The sequence below is a fragment of the Phyllostomus hastatus genome, unplaced genomic scaffold (assembly GCF_019186645.2).
Source record: "Phyllostomus hastatus isolate PE091 unplaced genomic scaffold, TTU_PhHast_1.1 phas_contig_159, whole genome shotgun sequence".
Taxonomy (NCBI): Eukaryota; Metazoa; Chordata; class Mammalia; order Chiroptera; family Phyllostomidae; genus Phyllostomus; species Phyllostomus hastatus.
The window spans coordinates 7291958-7315157 of record NW_025333640.1 but is presented as its reverse complement, the minus strand read 5'-3'; the positions used below and the strand labels follow the sequence as shown (position 1 = coordinate 7315157).

The 23200-nt window shown below is 41.4% G+C and overlaps 1 protein-coding gene across 2 annotated transcripts in view; it reads right to left on the bottom strand.

The window, feature by feature from the left end:
• MSRA (methionine sulfoxide reductase A) overlaps positions 1-23200 on the bottom strand; it is a 343248-nt gene that overhangs the window by 150932 nt on the left and 169116 nt on the right. For both annotated transcript variants that reach the window (XM_045831823.1, XM_045831824.1), the window contains one exon: positions 21644-21763. In XM_045831823.1, the coding sequence (XP_045687779.1) occupies positions 21644-21763 (120 nt within the window). The remainder of the gene's footprint in view (positions 1-21643; positions 21764-23200) is intronic.

The window sequence follows — 23200 nt, the reverse complement described above, 5'->3', positions numbered from 1 at the left end:
CAGCAAAGCTCTCATTTAGAATGGAAGGGCAGATAAAGTGCTTCTCAGATAAGGTCAAGTTAAAGGAGTTCACCATCACCAAGCCCTTATTTTATGAAATGTTAAAGGGACTTATCTAAGAAAAAGAAGATTAAAAAAACATGTATAGTAAAATGACAGCAAAATCACAATTATTAACAACCACACCTAAAACAAAAACAAAAAGAAACCAAGCAAACAACTAGAACAGGAACAGACCCACAGAAATGGAGATCACATGGAGGGTTAGCAACAGGGGAGTGGGAGGAGAGAGGGGGAAAAGGTACAGAGAATAAGTAGCATAGATGGTAGTAGAAAATAGACAGGGAGGGCAGGAATAGTATGGGAAATGTAGAAGCTAAAGAACTTATGACACATGGACATGAACTAAAGGGGGGTATGTGGGTGGGAGAGGGTGTGCAGGGTGGAGGGGAATGATGGGGGGGTAATGGGACAACTGTAATAGCATAATCAATAAAATATATTTTAAAAAATAAATAAAATTTTCTTTTAATCAGTAGTCTCAAAAAAAGAAAAAGATGCTGCTCCCTGATTGCTGGAGTCCTCATAAGCTAGTGAAGAGGAGAGGAAGGCCATTGCAGCAGCAACTTAACGACACAGGAACAGTTTCTGGTCAAATAATACACTCTAGGTATAGTCTGGGGGTGAATTTTAACAAAAGACTGGCTTTCACAAGAGTAGCTCTCTAGTTAAAGCTTTGAAGTTATCACTGAGTACAACTCTGGAGGGCTTTGTTTCCTCTCCTGATAAACTACCATTAATCCATTAAAGTAAAACATATTCTTCATGACAAGCAGCCTCATAGAACTGAATATATATATATATATATATATATATATATATATATGTCATGCACACACACACACATATATATATTCAAGTAAAGAAAAATACAGGGTGGGGCAAAAGTAGGCTTATAACTGTTCATATGGAAAATAATACAATAATACAAGAATAAATGCCCTAGCTGGTATGGCTCAGTGGGTTGAGGGCCAGCCTGCAAACCAAAGAGTTGCTGGTTTAACCCTCAGTCAGGACACATGCCTGGGCTGATGGCCAGGTCCCCAGTAGGGGGCGCATGAGAGGCAACCCACATAGATGTTTCTCTCCTCGTTCTCCCTCCCTTCCCCTCTCTCTAAAAATAAATAAATAAAATCTTTTTTTAAAAAGAATAAACTGTGTTTTGTATACTCACAACTATACACCTACTTTGCCCCACCCTGTATATTCAAATCATTATTTACCTGAGTTAAAAGGGAAAAAAAGATGGTATGAAGAAGCAAATGACAACACTTTTAAAATTACTCAAGCTTACTTGTGTCATGTGTTTTGTATCTACGTTTGATTCCTTGAGGCGTTGGCTATTCTAAGAATTCACTTCAAAGAGGATGACGAGATCACACTGTAAAGGTCTGAAAGGTCCTTTGGTCCTCTCCCTCTTCCTCTCCTCCCAGGCTCCTTCTCCAGTCCCGCCCCTCCGTGGGCCGCCTGTGGGGCCGGAACCAGGCCCACAGGGCAGCAGCCAGAATAAAGAAGAGAACAGACTTGAGAAGGATTTCAGTGTTTGTTTGTTTTTGTTTTTAAAGTCAAAGACTCTTTCCAGATTAGAGCATTATAAAGGCTCATGGAGGCTGTCACAGATAGGAAGATACAGGATTTTCAGAAAAATGTGCACAGTAGTAAGAATGCCTGAATATATATATATACATGTTTTCCTGGGATAAAGTGGTCTCCCTCTCTCTCTCTCTCTCACCACCACCCCACCCCGCCATGGTAGAACCCAGGTTTTCGACAGAGTAAATGGTGGGCATTGAAAGACTTGGGCTGGAGAACAGCGCCACTAATTGTCTGCACAAAAGGAAAACAAAGGATAAAACAAGGATAACTCTGCAATTTCCACTTTGAGTTGCTACTAGAAAGGTGAGGCTATGAATGGGAAAAAAATGAGAAATCAGAAAAGTTAATTTAGGAGTTAGAGTGATAAAGAGTTTGGGTTTAGCCATGTCAATCAGTAAAACCCTAACTAAAAGTCGTTTTATAATCAACCACTTAAAATACTTCTCTAGACACATTATACAGGGTAGGGCCAGGTGACCTGTCATCAACAAAGCCAAGATCAGTACATAGGCAAGACAGTCAGCACCAGGCAGGGGTGGGTAGGCGGCCACAGGCAGGTACCAGAATGAGCGTAAGTCAGGGAGCATGGCCAGGGTCAGTTACCACAATCAGCAGGAGCACAAAATGACCAAGGGAGCAGAAAATGAAAGACAGAAACCATGGCTGCAACCCAGTGTCAAGGTCAACAGGCTCGAGTGAAAAGAAGAGGTGTGAGTGCCAGGATTCGGGCACAGTACAGACCAAACCGACTTCCTGAGAGAGCAGCAGAGCCTGCTGTGAAGGCTCACGACCCACCCTCCAGACCCACTCTGGTCTACAATCCCTGACACGAGCAATGAAAGAGTATTAGATGCTCAGTGAAAGGAGCTGTTAAGAGAATGAAAAGACAAGTCACGGAGTGGGAAGACATATTTTCAAGTCACATATCTGATAAAGAATAAAATACTTTTAAAACTTAATAAGAAAACAAGCAACCCAAACAAAAAAATGGGCAAAAGTCTGAATAGACACCTCACCACATAGAAATGGCAAAAAAACATATGAGAAGATGCTCTACATTGTATGTCATTAGGGAACTGCAAATTAAAACAATGAGATACAACTCTGTACCTTGGAAGGGCGAAAATCCAAAACACCAACAATATCAAATGCTGGTGAAGATGTGGACCAACAAACAGAAGGTTTCATTCATTGCTGGTGGGAAATCAAAATGGTACAACCTCTTTGGAAGACAGTTTGGCAGTTCTTTACAAAGCTAACATGATCTTACCACATAATCCAGCAATCACATTCTTAAAGAGTTTACTCAAATGAGTTGAAAACCCATGTGCACTCAAAAGCCTGCATACAAATGATCAGAGTAGCTTTTTTTCAAAACAGGCAGGAAATGGAAGCAACCAAGATAAACTATGGTAAATTCATACAATGGGATGTTATTCAGTGACAGAAAGAGATGAGCTATGAAGCCACAAAAAAACATAGAATAACCTTAAATGCATATTGCTAAGTGAAAAAAGCTTGTCTGAAAGGGCTATATACACTTTTGATTCCAACTGTATGACATTCTGAAAAAGGCAAACCTATAGATAGTAAGAAGTCGTGGCTGCTAGGGGTTTGGGGGCGGGAAGGGAGGGGTGCACAGGTGGAGCACAGGAAATTTTTAAGGCAGTGCAACTGTTCTGTATGATACTGGGGAGGTGTCAGTGCACGTTTGTTTGAACCCATGTAATGTACGACACAAAGAGTGAAACCCAACGTGCACTACGGACTTTACTGAATGGTAATGTGCTGATACTAGCGCATCAATTAAAACAAATGCACCGCACTGATGCCAGATGTCAGTAAAAGACAAAATGTACTGGGGGTGCACAGGCCGTCCGGGAACTCTCTGCTCTCCCTGCTCATTTTGTCTGGGAACCTGAAACTGCTATAAAAATTAAAACCTATTTTTTTAAAGTAATGGATGCACACCTTCTCGAAAACAAAAACAACCTGCCCTGCTCACCACTCACTGTGTCTGGCACCCGGCACAGTGAGTGGCTTTCACAGAGGAGGCAATTAATTTTAAAAAGCTTTCAACAGAGAACTGCTAACATGGATGTGTGCATTTACTAGATGCATAGAAAAGTGCTGTGTGTGTAGCAACTCAGAGACATGCCAATTCATTCACTTTCTCACCAAATGAAAAGGTCATCAGTACCATTAGAGTACGCGATAGTTGCTGTGGTACACTATTAAAGTGACCTAAATATAACCAGGAAGAATGATTTTTGTTTGGTTTAATACTATTTGGTTTTAAATGAATGCTTCACATTGCATTTTTTATGCTGTATTTTAAGAACTGAATCACATTCTAGAATTAATTATTTTCAAGAAAGTTATTATTTTGCAGTTTGTGTTTAGGGTAAAAATTAGGCATTAAGAAAACTTATTTTAAACATATTTTGCATTCACATCAAATATCCACATGCTGTTTCCTTTCCCAGTGCTCCGAATGTCATGATTCCACCTTCAGAAGTGACATGACATCAGGCCTTACAAAGATGAATGAAAGATAGTAAGTGCTCTTATAAAAACATTTTTTACACACACACACACAGCCAATGGGATTTCCTTTATCCCCTTACTGAAGTTCATCCGTATTTCTCCCCACCAGTGTATGCTCCCTTTCAGATCATGGGCTCCCTGGTTCTACCTCTGCTCAGGTATGTTGTCACTGGGTCAACCTGATGTGTCCTTGGATTTCCTTGCAGGCACTGCAGTCCTGGGTGTCCAATTTATGCAATGAATCATCCATCTGCTGCCCTAACTCCAGGCTACCTGACCAGCCCATCTGTGCTCATTGACACTACGGGCTGCCTCTCTTAAATGCATGTGCTGCTAGAATTGTGGGGTGTCCTCTCTCTCTCTCTCTCTCTCTCTCTCTCTCTCTCTCACACACACACACACACACACACACACACACTTTGGAAACTGTGCCCCTCCTCTGCTGCACTGATCTTGGACTACCTGCAGCTTTTTCACTCCGCTTTCATCACTGACCAGAATACTGTGCCCTGTTCAACTGGGCATGGTGGTATTAAATAGCTTTTGCTTTCTGGTCATGTGTGATTCTTCATCTAGAAGTGAACCTTTTATTCTGCTGCAAATGGTCCTAATTACAGGGTGAGCAGCTTTCATCCATCAATCACCTACACACGGCCACTGATATCTTCCATGTCTTTGCCATGTATTCTGACAGATCATATATAGTTACCGTAACCCTTTTGTCTTGGCTGCGCGTGTTTCCAATCCAAATGTGGAAGCAGGCCTAGACAATCAGGATGAATCTTCCTTTCTGGGGCTTCTGCATCGTATAGAGTCCCAGGGAAACAGGTTCAGCCCCTCGAGTATCTATGGTGAGGCATCAAAGGGCACAGCCCCAAAGCAGAACCACACAACAGAAGCCCTGTGGACGAGAGCCTCCAGGTGGGGGCAAGGCGAACACAGCCCACGGGAGCCAATGCCAGACACACCGGTGAGCAGTGAAAAGCTGTAAATCCAAAGGGACAGACCCAGGGGGACAGCAATCACCATTTTTGTTTTTAAAGTGGAAGATGAGATCCAGGAAAGATCTGCATCTTGACCCTCTCCTCGGCATAGTCAGATCACTTTCCTTTAGTCCTGTATTCCTACTATAGTGTATATTCCTAGAGCAGAACAGTCAACACATTCTTTTCTGAACTTTCCCAAATGCCCAAAAGAATGCTTCTTACTTAGTGGATACTCGGTAGGTACAGGAAGGGGAAAGAGGAGGGACCATAACTTACGAACCCCCCAAGGGGAGGGAGGAGACCGGAGCAGGTCACTGCAGACTGGAGAGTGAAGTCTGTCCCCACAGACCTGGCTTCACCACGAAGCATCTCTTTTGCCACCCACTGCATGATTATGAACCAACAGTCGTTGCAGGTTCCTTTCACCAATCTGTGGATTAACTCTTCTTCATGTAACTGGATTACACTGTATAAGTTCAATGTTTCAGGTGCACTCCAGAAGCTATAAGTCTATTATTTATTTAGCTTCTGGAGTTGTCCGGAAACTATCTGTGTAAATTGTGTCTCCCTGCTACACTCCGACAGATGCTGATACAGGGACCATTTTAAAATTCGCTCACCATTACCAGTTAGCAGCCACAGTCCACCTTCGAGGGCATTGAGAACTTCATTAGATGCGGCAGGGTCAAAGACAACAGATGAACATGTGTAACTGATTCTTAAATTTTTTCTTCAATAATTGACAGGTCCCATATCTAATAATCTGAGGCAAAGTATGGTTTTATCTAAATCTCTATTCCATCAGAAGAGTTTCAGCCTGTGAGAGGGGAGAAGACTCTTTGGACGTTTTTCACGGTATTTTCCCATTCTTCAGCTAATCAGGAAGCACCACTCAGGGATCATTGCGAGTGTCCCAGGGGCTTCCTCAAACTGTCAGGTTGGATCTCCAGCCTCTGCCTCATTGAACACACGTGGGTACCTAACAACTCTGACTCACTTGGTTGACATTGACCGGGACCTGCTGTGTGCAAGGCGCTGCTGTAGGTGCTAAGGGAGCAAAGAGATAAAAAGCCGCTGTCCTCCAGGAAAATACAGTCTAGTAGGAGAAGAGCCTGCATGTAATAACATCTGCTTCCCAGTTAGCCATGAATTTCAGGTGAGTGTTTAGTTTTTCTTATTTTGGGAGGCTGCTATACAGCTTTCTGAACATACAGTTCTTTTCATTGTAACCATGTTTTTTCTAATTCTCTTTTAGGAAAATCTAATTAAAAACTCTAGACACAGACCTTCAAGTCGTGTCAGTTCTAGCTCTGTCATTTACAGGTTATGTGGGGTTAGACAAGCAGGTAATATCCTTGTGCCTCGATTTCTTCATCTTTATAATAGGCATACTAACACCCACCTGATATAGATGTTACAAGAATTCAAAAAGTTACACGTAAAGGGTTTAGAATTATGCCTGGTAAGTATGGAAAAATATCAGCCACTATTTTCTTTCTCTAATCTCATATTGTAGGACCACCAAAATGTATAGGTAGTAACCTCATAATCTCATCTCCTACTTCTAAACAAGAAATAATAAAGGACATAATTTGCTTTAAGGAAACAATAAAGATCAGAGCAGAAATAAATGAAATAGAATCTAAACATGTTTGTACAAAAAAAATCAGTGAAACCAAGAGCTGGTTCTTTGAAAAGATAAACAAGATTGACAAATCTTTAACCAGACCCTTCAAGAAAAAAAGACAGAGGAACCAAAGTAATAGAATCAGAAGTGAAAGAAGAAAAGTAAAAACTGACACCAAAGAAATACAAAGGATTGTAAGAAAATATTATGATCAAATAGGTGCCAACAAACTGGACAACCTGGAAGAAATGGGTAACTACTAGGAACACACAGTCCTTCCAAACTGAATCAGGAAGAATCAGAGAATCTGAACAGACAGATCACACCTAGTGACATTGAAGCAGTAATCAAAGAACTCCCAACAAACATAAGTCCTGGACTGGATGGCTTCACAGGTAAATTTTACCAAACGCTCAAAGACAAACTAACACCTGCCCTTCCCACACTATTCCAAAAAACTTCAAGAGGAAGGAAGACTCCCAACCTCATTTTATGAGGCCAGCATTAATTCTAAAACCAGACAAGGATACTACAAAGAAAGAAAATTATGGGCCAATAACCCTAATGAACATAGATGCTAAAATTCCCAACAACATATTAGCAAACTAGATCCAGCAATACATTTAAAAATTCATATACCAGGGTCAAGCAGGATTTATTCTGGGGATGCAAGGTTGGTACAATATCCATGAATCAATAAATATGACACACCACATAAACAAAACAAAGGATTAAAATCACATGACCATATCATTAGATGTAGAAAAGGCATTTCATAAAATCCAGAACCCATTTATGATAAAAATCTCTCAGCAAATTAGAAATAGAGGATATATACCTCAATGGAATAAAAGTCATATATGATAAACCCACAGCCAACATCATATTCACTGGGTAAAATTTATAAGTATTCCCCTTAAGACTGGGAATAAGACAGGGACATCCACTTTTACCACTTTTATTCAACATAGTACTGGATGTCCTACCCAGAGCAATCAGAAAAGAAAAAGTAATAAAAGGCATCCAAATTGGACTGGAAGAAGTAAATTTGTCATAATTTGCAGATGACATGATACTGTATATAGAGAACCCTAAAGATTGCACCAAAAAAAGCTACTAGAACTGATAAATTAATTTGATAAAGCAGCAGGACACAAAATAAAAATTCAAAAGTCAGTTGCATTTTTATACACCAATAATGAACTATCAGAAAGGGAAACTAAGAAAACAATCCAATTCACAATTGCTTCAAAAAGAATAAAATACCTAGGAATAAATTTAACCAGGGATGTAAAAAACCTGTACTGAAACAAATTGTAAGACACTGAAGAAGACACAAATAAGTGGAAGCACATACCATGTCCATGGATAGGAAAATCAGTATTATTAAAGTGCTCATACTACCCAAGGCAATCCATTGATTCAACACAATTATTATCAAGACACCAATGGCATATTTCACAGACCTAGAACAAATATTCCTAGAATTTATATGGAACCACAAAAGACTCTGAATAGCCACAATAATCTTGAGAAAGAAGAACAAAGTTGGAGGAATCACACTACCTTATATCAAACTATACTACAAGGCCAGAGTAATCAAAATCCCATGGTACTGGCATAAAAAACAGACAATGGAACAGAATAAAGCCCAGAAATAAACTTATGCTTTTATAGTCGATTAATATTTGAGAAAGGAGGCAAAAACATAGAGTGGGATAAAGACAGTGTATACAATAAACGATGTTGGGAAAATTGAACAGATATATGCAAAAAACTGAAACTAGACCACCTTCTTACACCATACACACAAATAAACTCAGAATGGATTAAAGACTTACATGTTAGACCCAAAACCATAAAACTCCTAGAAGAAAACATAGGCAGTAAAATATCAAACATTTCTCAGAGCAAGAGAAACAAAAGAAAAAATAAAACTACATTAAATAGGTTTTGCTCAGCAAAGGAAACTATCAACAAAATGAAAAGACGACCCACTGAATGGGAGAGCATATTCATTGATACATCTGATAAGGGCTTAATATCCAAAATTTATATGGAACTCATACAACTCAACACCAAAAACAAACAAACAATCCAATTAAGAAATGGGCAAAGGACCTGGATAGACACTTCTCCAAAGAGGACATACAGGTGGCCTAAAGATGCTCAACATCACTAATCATCAGAGAAGTGCAAATTAAGGAGTGTTTTTCTTATACACAGAAAAATAAAATTACATCCTAGGGAAAGGGAATGTATTTTTGGACCAAGGCACATCCACTTACAAGTGGTACTGTACTTTTCATGAAAGCCTTGAGAAATTAGCCAAAGATTGAAATGAAATTGTGCATATTTAATACCTATACACAAATAGGTAGGTCATTTGTGTAATGGTTGGGTGCATTAATTTAAAATAAGTGAAGAAAGCTCATAGACAAACAAACCAGAACACATGGGCAGATGGGAAATCTAGGCTGCCTGGTGCACTGAGACGCAAGGTCTCTAAAATCAAATTTTACGGATTTAAGGGTATTCCATGTTTAGTCACATTGTTTTACTTGGAGCTGGAAATGGCCTTCTATCTTCCTCTCACCTCTAGGCTGCCCAAGCGCCTTTCAAGCCCCTCTTTCCATCTGTGCAGGCAGGTGCCCAGTGACACCTGAGGGCAATGTTGTTCCCATCTCTCGCAACCCTGCATTGGTCTCTGAGCACCCACCGCTCCTCAGAATATCCCCTGGCCAAGAACACGACAGCTCAATACCTTTTCTCTTAATTAATTAATCAATCAATTAATTAATAACACTGGTTAATAACATTATAGAAAGTTCAGGTGTGCAACATTATAATTTGGTATCTGTATACTCTACTGCAAGCTCATCACCATAAGTCTAGTCTCCATCTGTTATCATGTATTTGACCCCCTTTACTCATTCCAGCCTCTCTGACCCTCTTTCCCTCTTCCTGTCTGATATAATTAAAATGTTGAGTAAAATGTGTTTTTTTATCCTTTAAAAATTCTTCACAAAGATAACATGAAAGAAACATTCAGTAGCCAAGGCAATGTGAAAGTAAGAACCCCAGAAGAGACGCAAGCTCCAAAGCTCTGAGGTTTCTTCTGAACCTACTTTGGTAGATCCTTGGGGTAGGGAAAGAAGGGCAGGAGATGAAGCCTAGGGCCTCCCACAGTGGGGACTGTAATAGTAAACGCCCCCACAGAGCTATAACTATGCCCTCAGCCTATAATTAAACAGAGAAAGACACCTGGCCCATTGAAAGGGCAGCATGAACACACACTTATCTGAACACAGGTACTCTAAGGAAAGAAGAAAGCTACCTTCCTCTAAGATCTTGTCACCACCCACAACCCACATACAATTTCTTGTTACCTAGTGGCCCCAAACACACACACACACACACACACACACACACACACACACACACACACACACACACATCAAGTGGAGAATTTAACTTAAAGTGCTACTGGTAGACAAAGCCCCTGAGTTCCTAGCATTGGTTAATAGCAACCCTCTCTAGTGGGACACCCCTTCTACCCAGGCCCACCTTCATACAGAGTCCCTGCATTGATCTCTCTGCTGTGTGGTGGAAAACCAGCTTCCTAGCTTTATAGCAGCTTTATTCACAATTATCCAAACTGGGAAGCAACCAAGATGCCCTTCAGTAGGTGAATGGCTAAAACGGTCCACCCAGACAATGGAATATTAAGTGCTAAAAAGAAGTGAGCTATCGAGCCATAAAAAGACATAGAGGAACCTTAAATGCATATTGCTAAGTGAAAAAAGCCAGTCTTAAAAGGCTACATGCTATATTATTCCAATGACATGACATCTGGAAAAGGCAAAACTCTGAAGATACTGAAAATATCAGTGGTTTCCAGGGCCTGGGATGGGGGTGGGGAAGAACAGGTGGAGCACAGGGGATTTTTAGGGCAATGGAACTGCTCTGTATGATACTATCAGAATGGACACATGCCATTATACGTTTGTCTAACTCAAAGAATGACAACATCAAGAGTGACCTCCGCTGTACAGTAAGAACTTTGGGTTCACCGACTGCAGTAAATGCACCACTCTGGTCGGGGGGGGCATAGAGAGTGGGGGAGGCTCTGCACGTGTGGGGGCTGGGGCTATATGAGAAATCTCTGTGTCTTCCTCTTAATTTGCTATGAACCTAAAACTACTCTAAAAAACAAAATTTATTAATTTTAATAAGGTGTTTAAGATCAGAAAAAAATTGCTTCTTTCCAATGCCCATCCCACCCACCACCCTGAGAATGTGACTTCGCCATTTTACGACCTGACTTTCAAAAGTGGACAGATGGTGTTCCCTGGAGCATTTTCAAACTATCAAATACAACCTAAAAAGCCTTAAACGAGGTGGCAGATTTTTTTTTTCTTGTGCACAAAGATATACAAGGTCAGGGACCTATGACTTTTTATCAACCCACCCTTCAGGAGCAAAGCAGGTCTGCTGACAGGGTCATAGCTTTTATAATAGCTAACAATCCCTCACCTCACATGACTGAGGAGCAGGGGGAGGGCTTTAAAATAAATACACTCAAGGAGCCAGAGCTGAAATTGAAAAATGGGAGGAGCACAAGTAAGAGGGAGAACCTGGATGTTCTGGGCCCCTGGCTGTGAGACCTCGAACTCATGCAAAAACTCCCATGGCAAGGGATTATAGGTACGTTTAGATGCCTGGGTACCTTTCTAGGCAGGCAGGAAATAAAGAGGCCCCTTTCTCGTGCCTTCCAGCGTTTTTTCTCTAGATGCCCTTCTGCACGATCCTGGGAGCTTTCCTACTTTCAGTGCTCAACCCTCGGTTCGGGCACAAGTGTTGAGTGCAGTAGGGGGAGCTCTGCCCTTCACCATGGGCTTCAGCCAGACTGCAGTGGTGGCCCGTGGCCTTCCATCACTTTCCAGATTAGCTCCAAGGAGGCACCTCCTTGGCCTAAAGAATTAGGACAATGTAAGGAGCAGCTCCCCACCCTTTTCCAGTCAGACTATCTTGGACACTGTTTTTACATTGACTTCTGTGCAAAAATTTTTATCTGAAGAAAAAGATTCTAATGCTTAATAAAAATTTCAAAAATCACTACAACAGACAGGATCTAAGATCCTGCCAACTAAAAGGCAAAGAAATCCATGATCCATGTTTCTATAAACCAAATAAATTCATCTAAATATTCCAGACCACCAGACATTCTTTAGAAACCACTTTCAAAATTCTACTTTATTCCTACCAGAACGTCACAGCTTAATTCATTATCTTTTAAAGTATTCTCAAATGCTCAAGACAGGCACGTGGAAATTATCTGAAGAATCAGAAATGCAACCCTGTTTCTTTTTGAAAGAAATAGCCCCCAGAAGAGACCACTGGTACCTCTGATGAGCCAGCAGCACACCGGGCAGCTTACTGCTCCCGAGCGCCTGGTACTGCAGTTGGTGGGAGCAACGGTGCTGCTCTGTCTCACAGGCCTGCCGGAGATCCGCCTGTGAAAATGCTGTGTGGATCTCACAAACTAGCAATTAATGTAAGCTACTATTGTAATAGCTGTTGCAAATGTCATGTTATATAAGCTAGCTGTTCTAACCCTAAAGTGGGCAACATGCACTAAGGCACCAGTTCTTGTGACTTTTGGGGGGGACTATGAAAACAATAATAATACCAAAGTAGAAAAGCAATGTTTCCTTTACTAGAGGAAAGAAGGAAAAAAAGAGGGAAGTGGAGGAAAAAGAAGAGGAAATGACAAAAAAGAAGAAGGAGACAACTGCAAATTAAAGGGTTCCGTCCCCTCCTTGTGGTCGAGCAGCCCCCCCTCAGAAGGCTTCTGCCACAGAGCCTGCGCACCAGCTCTCATTTGCAAAGACCGGAGACCGGGAAAACAGTTCTGTCCCTCGGTGCTCCCCGCCCTGAGAGACTCCGCAACTCCACGCATCAGAGGCCAGGGTTTATTGGGCAGAGCCCGGCCCACAGCTGAGGGACACACGCAGGGGTTTCTACTGACTCACACGCTGATGAGGCCCAGGCAAGTCGGAGTATGGGAGCGGGCCGACAGCCGCGACCTCCCCCGAAGCCGCTCCATTCCGGCTGAGCGATCCGCAGACGCGCACACACGACGGGCGCCGTGTTTTCATCTGAATCCCTCTGTTGCAACGTTAGCCTGGCAGATGGGGCAGTAATTGACCCAGATATTTATTTTTAATGTAGCTTACAAAAGAAAGAAGAAAAACATCCTCATTCTAAGGCTCTAAAAATTGTCAGTCATTATGAAGTAATTAAGACCCAGAGTATCACATAAAATTCCTAGAGAAGCTCAACCCCCTATAAGGTTATTTTCTCACAGTCCATTATGGTTCCATTATATGTGATTTGAAAAAAAAAATCAGTGTAGGCACATTCATCAATTGCTTTTGCAATTATGTTTTAAGAACTGCTTGCTATAGCAAATTCCTCTTAATCTCCCTTCTAAATCATTGAGAATATAATCCTGAAACAATGAAAGCAAAGCCTACTTCTAGTGCTGAATGAGTATAAAGAAGAATGTTTTTATTATCATCCCTGTTCATTTAATTTTTTTCCATTTAAATGCCCTATTAGAATTTTACCATCAGACGTGCTGAAAAGTTGACACATTAAAGTATTTAAAGTCAGCTGGTCTGTTGACCTTTGACCCCCATACCTGTGCCCGGCAGTGATTGAAGCTGCTCAAAGAGAGAGGTGAACTGAACAGCCAAACAAGCTACAGAACATGAAAATATCAAAGTCATGTGAAGAATACACTGAACACGCAATACAGTCTTCAGAGAATCCATAAACTATCAAAATTCATTCCCCCACACCCCCCACTTAAAGGACAAAGAACAGACACCGGCCTAACTGCAGTCTTTGGCCAGTAGGTCTGACTAGCAAGGAAAGGCAGGAACGCTTCCCCTGCCCCCCGAGGATGCGGGTTTTGTTGCCTCCTGCTTTGGTGCCCACCAGCCTTCTGCCCTGTGAAGCTGTGTGAAATCCTCTTCCTCTGGTGTCTGATGCTGGACTGAAATATTTGGGCAAACTCGATATATCTCTAGTGCTATCAAAGTGTGCTTCTGTATATTTTGTTTCAACTTTGGGAACTTTGAGGGGTTTGGGGTTTTTTTTCTTTTTATTGAATTGATTAGATGACGCCGGTTAACAAAGTAATACAGGTTTCAGGTGCACAGTCTACAGCACATCACCTGTACACTGCACTGCATGCTCACTCCCGCAAGTCAAGCCTCTGAACAACACTCTAGCATGGCAGTTCCATCCCTGCGTGAGCACGAGAAACCACGCGGCTCCATCAAGACGCTGCAGGAGAGCCCTCAGTATATACGTCGCTTTCACGTCAGAATCCAGGGATGGACAATGTGATGAGAAGAAGTTGCCCTGGGTTCAGTAACACTGAATGAATATATACTTGTCACAGTGTCATTTCCCTTACAGGTTGAAAACCAGAAAAAGATGTACACGAGGTGCTCATGAAGGTCTCCAGGCCATGCTCGGTGGATAAGTCAATTTGTGGACTGTCCTAACTCTGCAGGCCCTGAGGATCCACAGCCTGGGCTGGAACTCAGATCTGCAGAAGCTCTGAGGAGAAAGTAAGACAACAACACTCTTACTTAATGACGCCCCTTCCTATTCTGAGGACCGGGGCAGGTGGGAGGTGCCACAGCCCTGATTAACCAGAGAGGCTCCTGCAGGCTCCGCTGTGGCACCGCGGCCCTGCTCCTGGCTCCCGCGGGCAGCACTGACAGCACCTGGCTGCTGGACTCTGGCAGACACAAGAACTGTCTGTAAAAATCCTCCGTATTCAAGCTTTGAAAAAAAATCCAGCCTAACTGAAATGATAACCAGGACCTAGTTGACAAAAAACATTGTCTTGAAATCTTAACATTTCAAACTCAAAAGCCACCTCTACTCTGAATCCTTGATCCCCATCCTTACTTAAAAGGACGTAATGGACATTCCAGCATTCTAGCAACAGCATGATCTGGGAAGGCAAGTAAATTTTCAACCCTTCTCAAATCAATCTCCCAAAGCACTTACTCTCATCCTGTTTCCTCATCGGACACAGAAAGTAGTCTCAGTGGTTTTCAAACATTTTAAAGTACCTTCTAAAATAAACTAAGTCAAAACGACAATATATAATATAGCTAAAAGGGTGAGTTCTCCAAGCAGCATTTCATCATTGGGGGACCCCTAAAGCGCCTTCCTGGAACAGAGAGCTCTGTGGCCGCCCACTTTGAAAACCCCTGGACCAGAAGAGGGGTAACCCCTCCCATGTCTGAAGGGCCTTGCTCCCCTCTCTATGGGCCATGCCTCAGGTTCCTGGTGTCAGCTCTTCAGAGGCTGCCCCTTGTCAGGAAGTCAAGCTTATCTTTTCTGGTGATTGAGGCTTAGAAAAATAAAACCAATTTCCTCATGGCCTACATTTTGTCCCTCAGTCAATGGGTCTGTTCGCTGAACGCATCTGTCTTGAACAGCTACATGGACGGGTTGGGTGGATGAGCTATATTTGGTCCTAAAAGTTATAAGTCATAGGACCCTTGACCTCAGGGCTTGCTTTCTGTCTGGTGGTTTGAGAGAAAGAAGCATTTTTCATTTTGCTTGCTGCTAGTTCAAGGTCAATTTTATGTCTAATATAAGAGGAACCAAAAAAAAGATCAAATTGCTTATAGCAAGAACTGAACATCAGAATTCTTGCATTTTCAGGGATGTGTCAATAACTTAGCAATTTACCTTGACTGACAATGAAATGAGTACAATAAGACTTACTGTGCACTAAAAGGAGATTTAATGTAGTCTGTGAGGAATTTAGAAAGAGTTTTACATTGCTTGGTTAAAATCTGCTAATAACAACTCATCACTACTTTGAAGAAGAATGGGATCATTAATCTCACGTAAGACACAGAGACATGTACATCCACCCAAACACTTCAGAAGTTAAGTCAAACTAAAAAAGTATACTGAGTTGTTCTACATTAGTGAGGAAATTACTCAATGCTTTGTTAGAGCTCTTAAGCGTCGAGGAAATAAGGATATGCCTTTGGAGAAGGGAGTGGTCATGACCTAAAAACCCGGCAGGAGAAGAAGAAGAAGACAATAGCTGCAGGGGGAGCCTGGGGGAGCTCTGCAGGCTGACCGGTCCCCCGCCAAGCAACGCCCCACGGCCCTTCACTTTCATCGCTAACATGCCCAAGAGCAACAGTGACAGAAAGTGTGTCCTCAATTCTCTGACTTGAAACAATTTTATTTTCAAGTGAAAACCTCACCACGACTTTACTGGCTTCATTCAGTGGCACTGCCCCCGTTTTACAAGAGAGGAAACTGAGTCCAAGGGGCGAAATGACCTGGGCATCTATAGCCCTGGAAGGGGACACGAGGATTCCCACAGTCAGCTCCTGGCAGACCCTGGCTCCTGCTCAGAACGTCTGTTGAACTTGCTGCCTGCAAATCCTCTGGAGTATCCAACTGATGCAGAAAGTATCCGGGCCTCAGGTTTTCTGTGATGACAGTATAATCTCACTCATGAGGAAAAGTTGTACAGTCCCTTTCATGCTCCTGGTTTCGGTGCCACTTCACCGTGCAGATTTCTAAAAGCTTTTGAGTAGACTAATAAACATGGAATTGTTCTGAACATCTGTAAGCAAAATGCAAAAATATACTACCCAGTGAATGAACATCCTGGGTTTTCTTGCCAGAAGTAGGGTTATTTGTGTATTAGGCTAATGCACTGAAATTAACCCAGAATGCTTATCCACTGCAGAATGTCTTTTCATATTTTCATCTGTATAGTCATTATTATAAAATGTAAGAATAATTCTCTATCAGGGTATTCAGGAATGTGAATAGCTCAATTACTTCTAAAATCAGTGTAGTAAAGCAACAGCATGCCAATTAATCAGTTAGTTTGCATAACAAATGTTTGGGGGGTGTGAGTGTGTGTGTGTGTGTGTGTGTGTGTGTGTGTGTGTGCACAGAAAACCAGGGTCAGTGCAATTTTTTAAAACAAATGTGAAAAATCATTCATTCATTCAAAATCATTCATTCCACTATAGAGGAAGAATTCTGGAAGACAGGTACTAGTGTTATTCAACTTTGTATCTACAAACAACCTTCCCCTAATGCCTAGTACAATGCATGTGTTACATTCCCAATAAATGATGTACTTAATTCATTCAAGAAAGGTTACATGAAATCTAGGCTCGTCAAGGCTACTCCATTCCAAGTTTCTAGTGCCAGGCACACACCAAGCTTTTAGAGAACATCAGATGAATGAATGAATCTTTGGAAATCATTTTAGGTACAGAATGGTGGGCACTAAGGCTTCAGGGACCTCTCAGAACATCCCTTAGAGACAGATCTGAAACACGACAAGAAAGAGTAGCCCAACAGTGGCTGTGAGCCCAACAGTCTCTGAACTGAGACTGGTCCCTTGTACAGAAGCTGGCAGCTCTCAGAGAGCTCAGGATTCAGGCCCGAAACATCTAGGAGGTACAAGTTTCTCAGCCTATTAGCTTTGGGTTCAGTGCTAACTAATGATTCCAAGGAAAGAAAGTTTAAATGCCTGTTATGGGAGGATAGTTGCTTTAAAACAGGTTAAATACACTGATGAACATGTGAGGGACCAGGAGTCCCTGCAAATGCAAGGAGGCAGTCACAGCCTTTAGAAAATCATGGTCATCTGGCTCCTGACATTCAGCTTCCAAGGCCAAAATTCCACTTTTATCATTTAATTCAACCCAAGGTTAATCCAATACAGAGAGAATGACAATTGTAGACTAAACTCACAATAGACTGCAATATACATCTCAGAATGGCATTTTAGTGAATTTGAAACAAGAATGACTAATCTGGTCTCTTTATTTTCTTTTCTTCCACTCAAGAAAAAAGATGAGAAGTTTCTATAGAGTGTGGATCAGAACCAGAGGAGTTAGTGACAGAACTTAAAAGTGTCCTGGTGGCAGGCTCTGGGAGTCCGTCCAGCAGCTGAACCTTACAGAGCAGCCCAGGAGGTGCCGGCGGGACCTCCCCTTTCCCAGGCTGGCCTGGCCTCCCCACTGAGCTCCTAGTTTTCCCTTTCCCTTTTCAGGGCACTCCATTAGGTTACTTGGAGGTCTTACAGAGCTAGAAGCCAAGCTCTCTTCTAAGTGACTGCCTTTCTCCACTCTGAATCACCATAGGCTTACTTTATACTTTCATTCCCAAAGGGCAACTTTATTGCAAAACCTTAAGTTACCATTGTCTCCTTGTATTTTCTACATATGTTAGGCTCAAGTCCCACCCAGATCACCCAGCATGGAACAGACCCACTGGCAAGTCACTCATGATGTTCTGCTTACATGTCAGAGTCTACTCTACCCATGTGTCACCGTGGGGCTCTGTTAGAAACTGTGTATCTTTTCTATGTGCCTAATTGCAACTCCAGCTCAGGTTTCAGAATCACAGGCCCATCGATAGCCACAAAGAAAAACCATTCAGATGTTAATATGCACCTTGTCTCAAAACTCGCCTACTTTTACACTCACATACACACCGGCACATGCATTCATCCCCTGAGGCCATGCACACCCACTAGCAAGCGGGCATGACAAACCATAGCCGATGGTTCTGATTCCATGCTCGTGACACTGATCAGTGTGCCCAGGCAATGCTTATAGATGCTCTGACTTTTGTCATCATGTGATGGGTTGGCAGTGGGGAGGGAGGGAATGGTAAAGCTTGCCCGATGCACTTTGAGAACCCCCTCTTGTGTGCTGCCCCTCTATTTCTGACAATTGCCCCAAGAAACCAAATGGTACCTTTGGCTCAAGTATGCTGATGAGAGGAGGAATCTGGCAAGCAATCCAGGTCCTCAGGCTTCTTTTCTTGAACACATTAATAAATTAATGAATTAATGAATTAATACTTACTTACATACATACATACATACTTTTACAAAGATTTCTGGGTTGTGACCAAAGTTTTACAAACTGAATTACAAACATAAGAGTAAGCAATTTTGAAATTAACTCTGACACTGGAGCACAGTCTGGCATTTCCCTCACATGAAACCTTAGCAAAGACTGTGCATCTTAGTGAAGACTGGGGTTTTCTCCCTTGTAAGTCAGACGCCTGCAGGGCTGACTTGTTCAACAAGGCGGTGAGCACCTGCGGCTTCAGTGGGGAAGCCCCAGCAGAACAACTCGCTTTTTGTCTTCCCCATCCTCATCCCCGTCAAAAACCTTTAGTTAGCCGGTTACCATAATTACTCTAGCTGGGGACCTTGTTTGCTGTCCTGCCTGCTATTCCCAGGGATGTGAAGGCTCTTCCACTTCTGTACCAAGGGACCCTTCTATCACAGCTTCTCTCTGCTTGTTCTGTTTTTCCCTTTCATGATCAGAACAACAACAACAACAAAGCCCAGGGAAAGAAATCATCTACCCTTCTGTGTCCAGGTAAGACCTTATAACTATGTTTTCCCAATCAGGAGAAAGTTTCCATGACAACCATGCTTCCTGATACGACCGTTAACTCAATGTTCACATCAAATAGGCAGTCTTTACCAAGCTTCATGGTGTCTGTACTTCACCAGCTGTTTGCGTGAACTGTATCTTAAAAGGGTTTTCCTCACAGTAATCATTAAAAAGCGCACCAGTATACCAAAAAGTACAGTAGAGACACAGACTGGAAGAAAGAGCGTGTGATGTGGTGGAGGGAAGTGTGACGAGGCAAATGGAGAATCTCTGGGGCATAATGACGGCTGGGCGGCTTACACCACAGTCAACGGCCTAAACTTTGAGCTCAGAGCTAATGAGGCCGGCATTCCCGCTCTGTGACCTTGGATAAGTGACTTTTTCCTCCCTGAGCCCCCACACTCCCTCTGTGAAAGACGGAGACTGAGACACTCCGTGGGACTGTTTGGAAGATTAGATGGTAAAAAAGCAAAGATGCGAAAGAGTGCTTATTACAGTGTCTGGCACATAGTAGGAATTCAACAAAAGGGAATTATGATGTCATTGTGAAGGTGAAGAGTGGAACTGGAATGAGTCTGAGCAAACAATCACAATGGTCTAATTGGTTATTAACATTTGCTAGTGGAGAAGAATAGTATAAACAGTAGATATTTGAAGATTTTCTTAGCAACCTTTTTTCTAAGTTATGTCTGCAATTATGGAAAGGAATCTATTCATTTCCATTCCTGAGACTTAAGAGGATATACTTGGGAAATCTCCAGGGTTCATCTAAATCTCTCTATTTATAGCTCTGCATAAGCATTTGTTTAATTTTTAAACAGAAGCAAGGAAAAATGGATTAACCATTAAATTATTTGTTCGATATTCCACATTTTCAACAGCAATCAAAATATTTCAATTCTCTAGAGGCAAGAAAACAAGAACATGTATTTTTATAATATTTCCATTGTTACAGAGCTCAAATTTCATTTCAAAATCAGAATACATGTTGTGGAAAACATTCAATATGCTCATCACTGAACAAACTCCCTATTCCAATTCCTTCCCACCTTCACGCACCATGTCCTCAGAGAGCTGAAAGGGTTCTCTCCCCAGCACCCACCAAAAAACAATTCAAACCTTTATTTTTAAAAGATAAAAACTCTTTTCGCATTTTAAAAACCTAATTTCTGTCAACATGGAGGACTATATATCTAGATAAACCCTCCCTATTAAGAACTCTTAAGACAGTCAATAATCTTTAAAAATGTGTTTTACAGTATAAATATTCCTCAAAAAGTTAAAAATAGAATTATCACATCATCCAGCAACCCCTCTTCTGGGTACACACCCAAAGACAAGGAAAGCAATGCCTTGAACAGACATCTGCACCCCCGGTTCCCCGCAGCCGCTATGCTCGGCAAGACAGGGAAATAACCCAGGTGGTTGGAATACTATTCAGCGTTTAAAATGAGGGAAATCCTGCCTTTGCAACAACATGGATAAACCCGGAGGTCATTCATACTACGTGAAATAAGGCAGGCACGCAAACATAAGTAACAAAAGTACTGCACGATGTGAGGTGTATGTGGAATCTAAAGAAGTCCAACTCAGGGAGGCAGAGAGCAGAATGGCAGCTCCCAGGGGTGGGAGAGGGAACGAGGAGATGGCCATCAAAGGATACAAACTTCCAGGGGTGTAGGGTGAGTTAGTTCTGGAGAGCTAATGTGCAGCATGCAGACTCCAGTTAGTAACATGGGGTGGCGCATCTGAAATTTGCTAAGAGGGGAGATCGCAGGCACTCTCACCACAAAAAAAAAACTATGTGAGGAGATGCATGTGTTCATTGGCTTGACTGTAGTAATCATTTCACTGTACAAAACACCATTGTAAATATATACAATTTTTATTTTTAAAATGAAAACAGTGGAAAAGAAAAAAATGTGTTTTAAATGGCAACTGAGCTAGCAGAAAAGTAAAGGAAATCACTGAAGGCCAGAAACAGAAAACGAATCCGTAGAGGGTATCTAGTATTCCAGCTAGAATTTGCCATGGGACATCTGCCGATCTTGGTCGACAAATTTTTTTTTCTATAAAGAGACAGATCATGACACCATGCTGACAGATCTGCAGCAAAAGCTAAATTATACATACCATAGGAAGTTTATTATCTCCTGAAAATATAAAGTGAGAAGCCAACAAGTCTGTTTACAGAAATGGGAAAGGGAAAACTGAGAAAACAAAAAGAAAATATATATTTCCATTTTAAAGATCCGATTACCTACTAGCAAGAACAAGCCTTGCCTTCTTCCTCCTAGTAATATGATGGAGCAAACTCTTCCTACCTGAGCAGACTTCTTCATAAGTAGGATTGGGAGTGTAGCCTCCTGCATAACCAACTTGAGTTGAATATACTCCTCCCAGGGTCCAGAATTTCCTCTCGGCTCCCCAGAAACAGCCCATTCCTAAGAAAAACACAAAATGCTGATCAGACCTTTATCAAAAGTAAGATAGTCATTGCATTTTATAAGCTCTGTTACACAAGAAAGGATGCTCCTGTCATTTGGTAATCAAAAATCACTAAGATTTTATCTTTTAAAGTAGAGTATCTAACATTTAAAAATAATTTTATTTGATTATTTGCATAGACGCTTTGCTTTCATTGTGCAGAAACATAAAAAGGCTTACCTTTTAATGAAGTTGTAAAGCTACACTTTTCCAAATAACATAGTAAAAGGATAACTACATTTGATCAATTATTTCCACACTTGATTCATTATGGACTTGTCAAAATATAGTAACTTGTAGAAATTTATTTAACAATCAGCATCCATATCACAATTTTTAAAAAAATTCTGACAAGGAAAGGTAACATTAAAATATCAATTTAAATGGGAAAACTTCCCCAAATCAACACAGATTGACAAAGTAGTCAATTAACAATTTCACATATATGCTCAGCTTTTTAAATTTTTTAAGTTATTATAAACTTTCATGTCACTGCTCCCCACAAGAACATTTTTTCTGAGTTCCACTGCTGATCATAATGAATGAGAAAGAGGAGAAATGCAGGGGAGGAGGGAACAACAACAAAGAAAGAAAGTCACAAGAACAGCATGCCGGTCCACTGTGAACCATGGAGCCCACGGCAGTGGTTACTGCATCCCCCTGAACATGTGGAACTAAGACCCATCTCCCAAGAACGCACATCCTTACACACGTCGAAAATGATGACTTACATTTCCCTAGGCTCTGAAGAACCCTCCTTTTCTACCACGAGTTCCTAACTGTGCACAACTGCTATTCTGTGGCTAATTTCCAAATGTAAACAAGATCACTGCCTCACTCAAGTGCTATATGGCACTGTGATGTCATATATAATTAAGATCTCAGGGGCAACAACAGTTGGCAGATTTAACATGCGTATCCTACTGCAATTGCTAGATTTGTTAGACTCAATGGCACAGCTGAAAGAAAAACTACATAGAAGTTTACTGAAATCCTTGACACTTGTTAATATTCTACTTTAAATATTCAGAGCAACAATAACCAAAAAGCAATGTGCATAATATTACATTTTATACAAAGCTATATTTACTGAAATGTGAGGGGAAATACAGCAACCAAAAACAGGTTAATGGTTAAAATATATAATAGAGCCAAATGATGAAACTTAATGCAGTAGAAAAAATTACTGTTGTGATAACAGAGCAGCACGGAGATATGTATACGATTATGTCATTACTGCCTGAAGCTACATCTAGGATGGAAAACAACTATGTGCATGTTTTTATTACAACTATGAAAAGATATTCATACCAAAGTAGACCAGAAAAATATACAAAGTTATAACCATAATTCTATTATAGTGGTAAAAACATAGGAGTATTTTTTCACTGTTT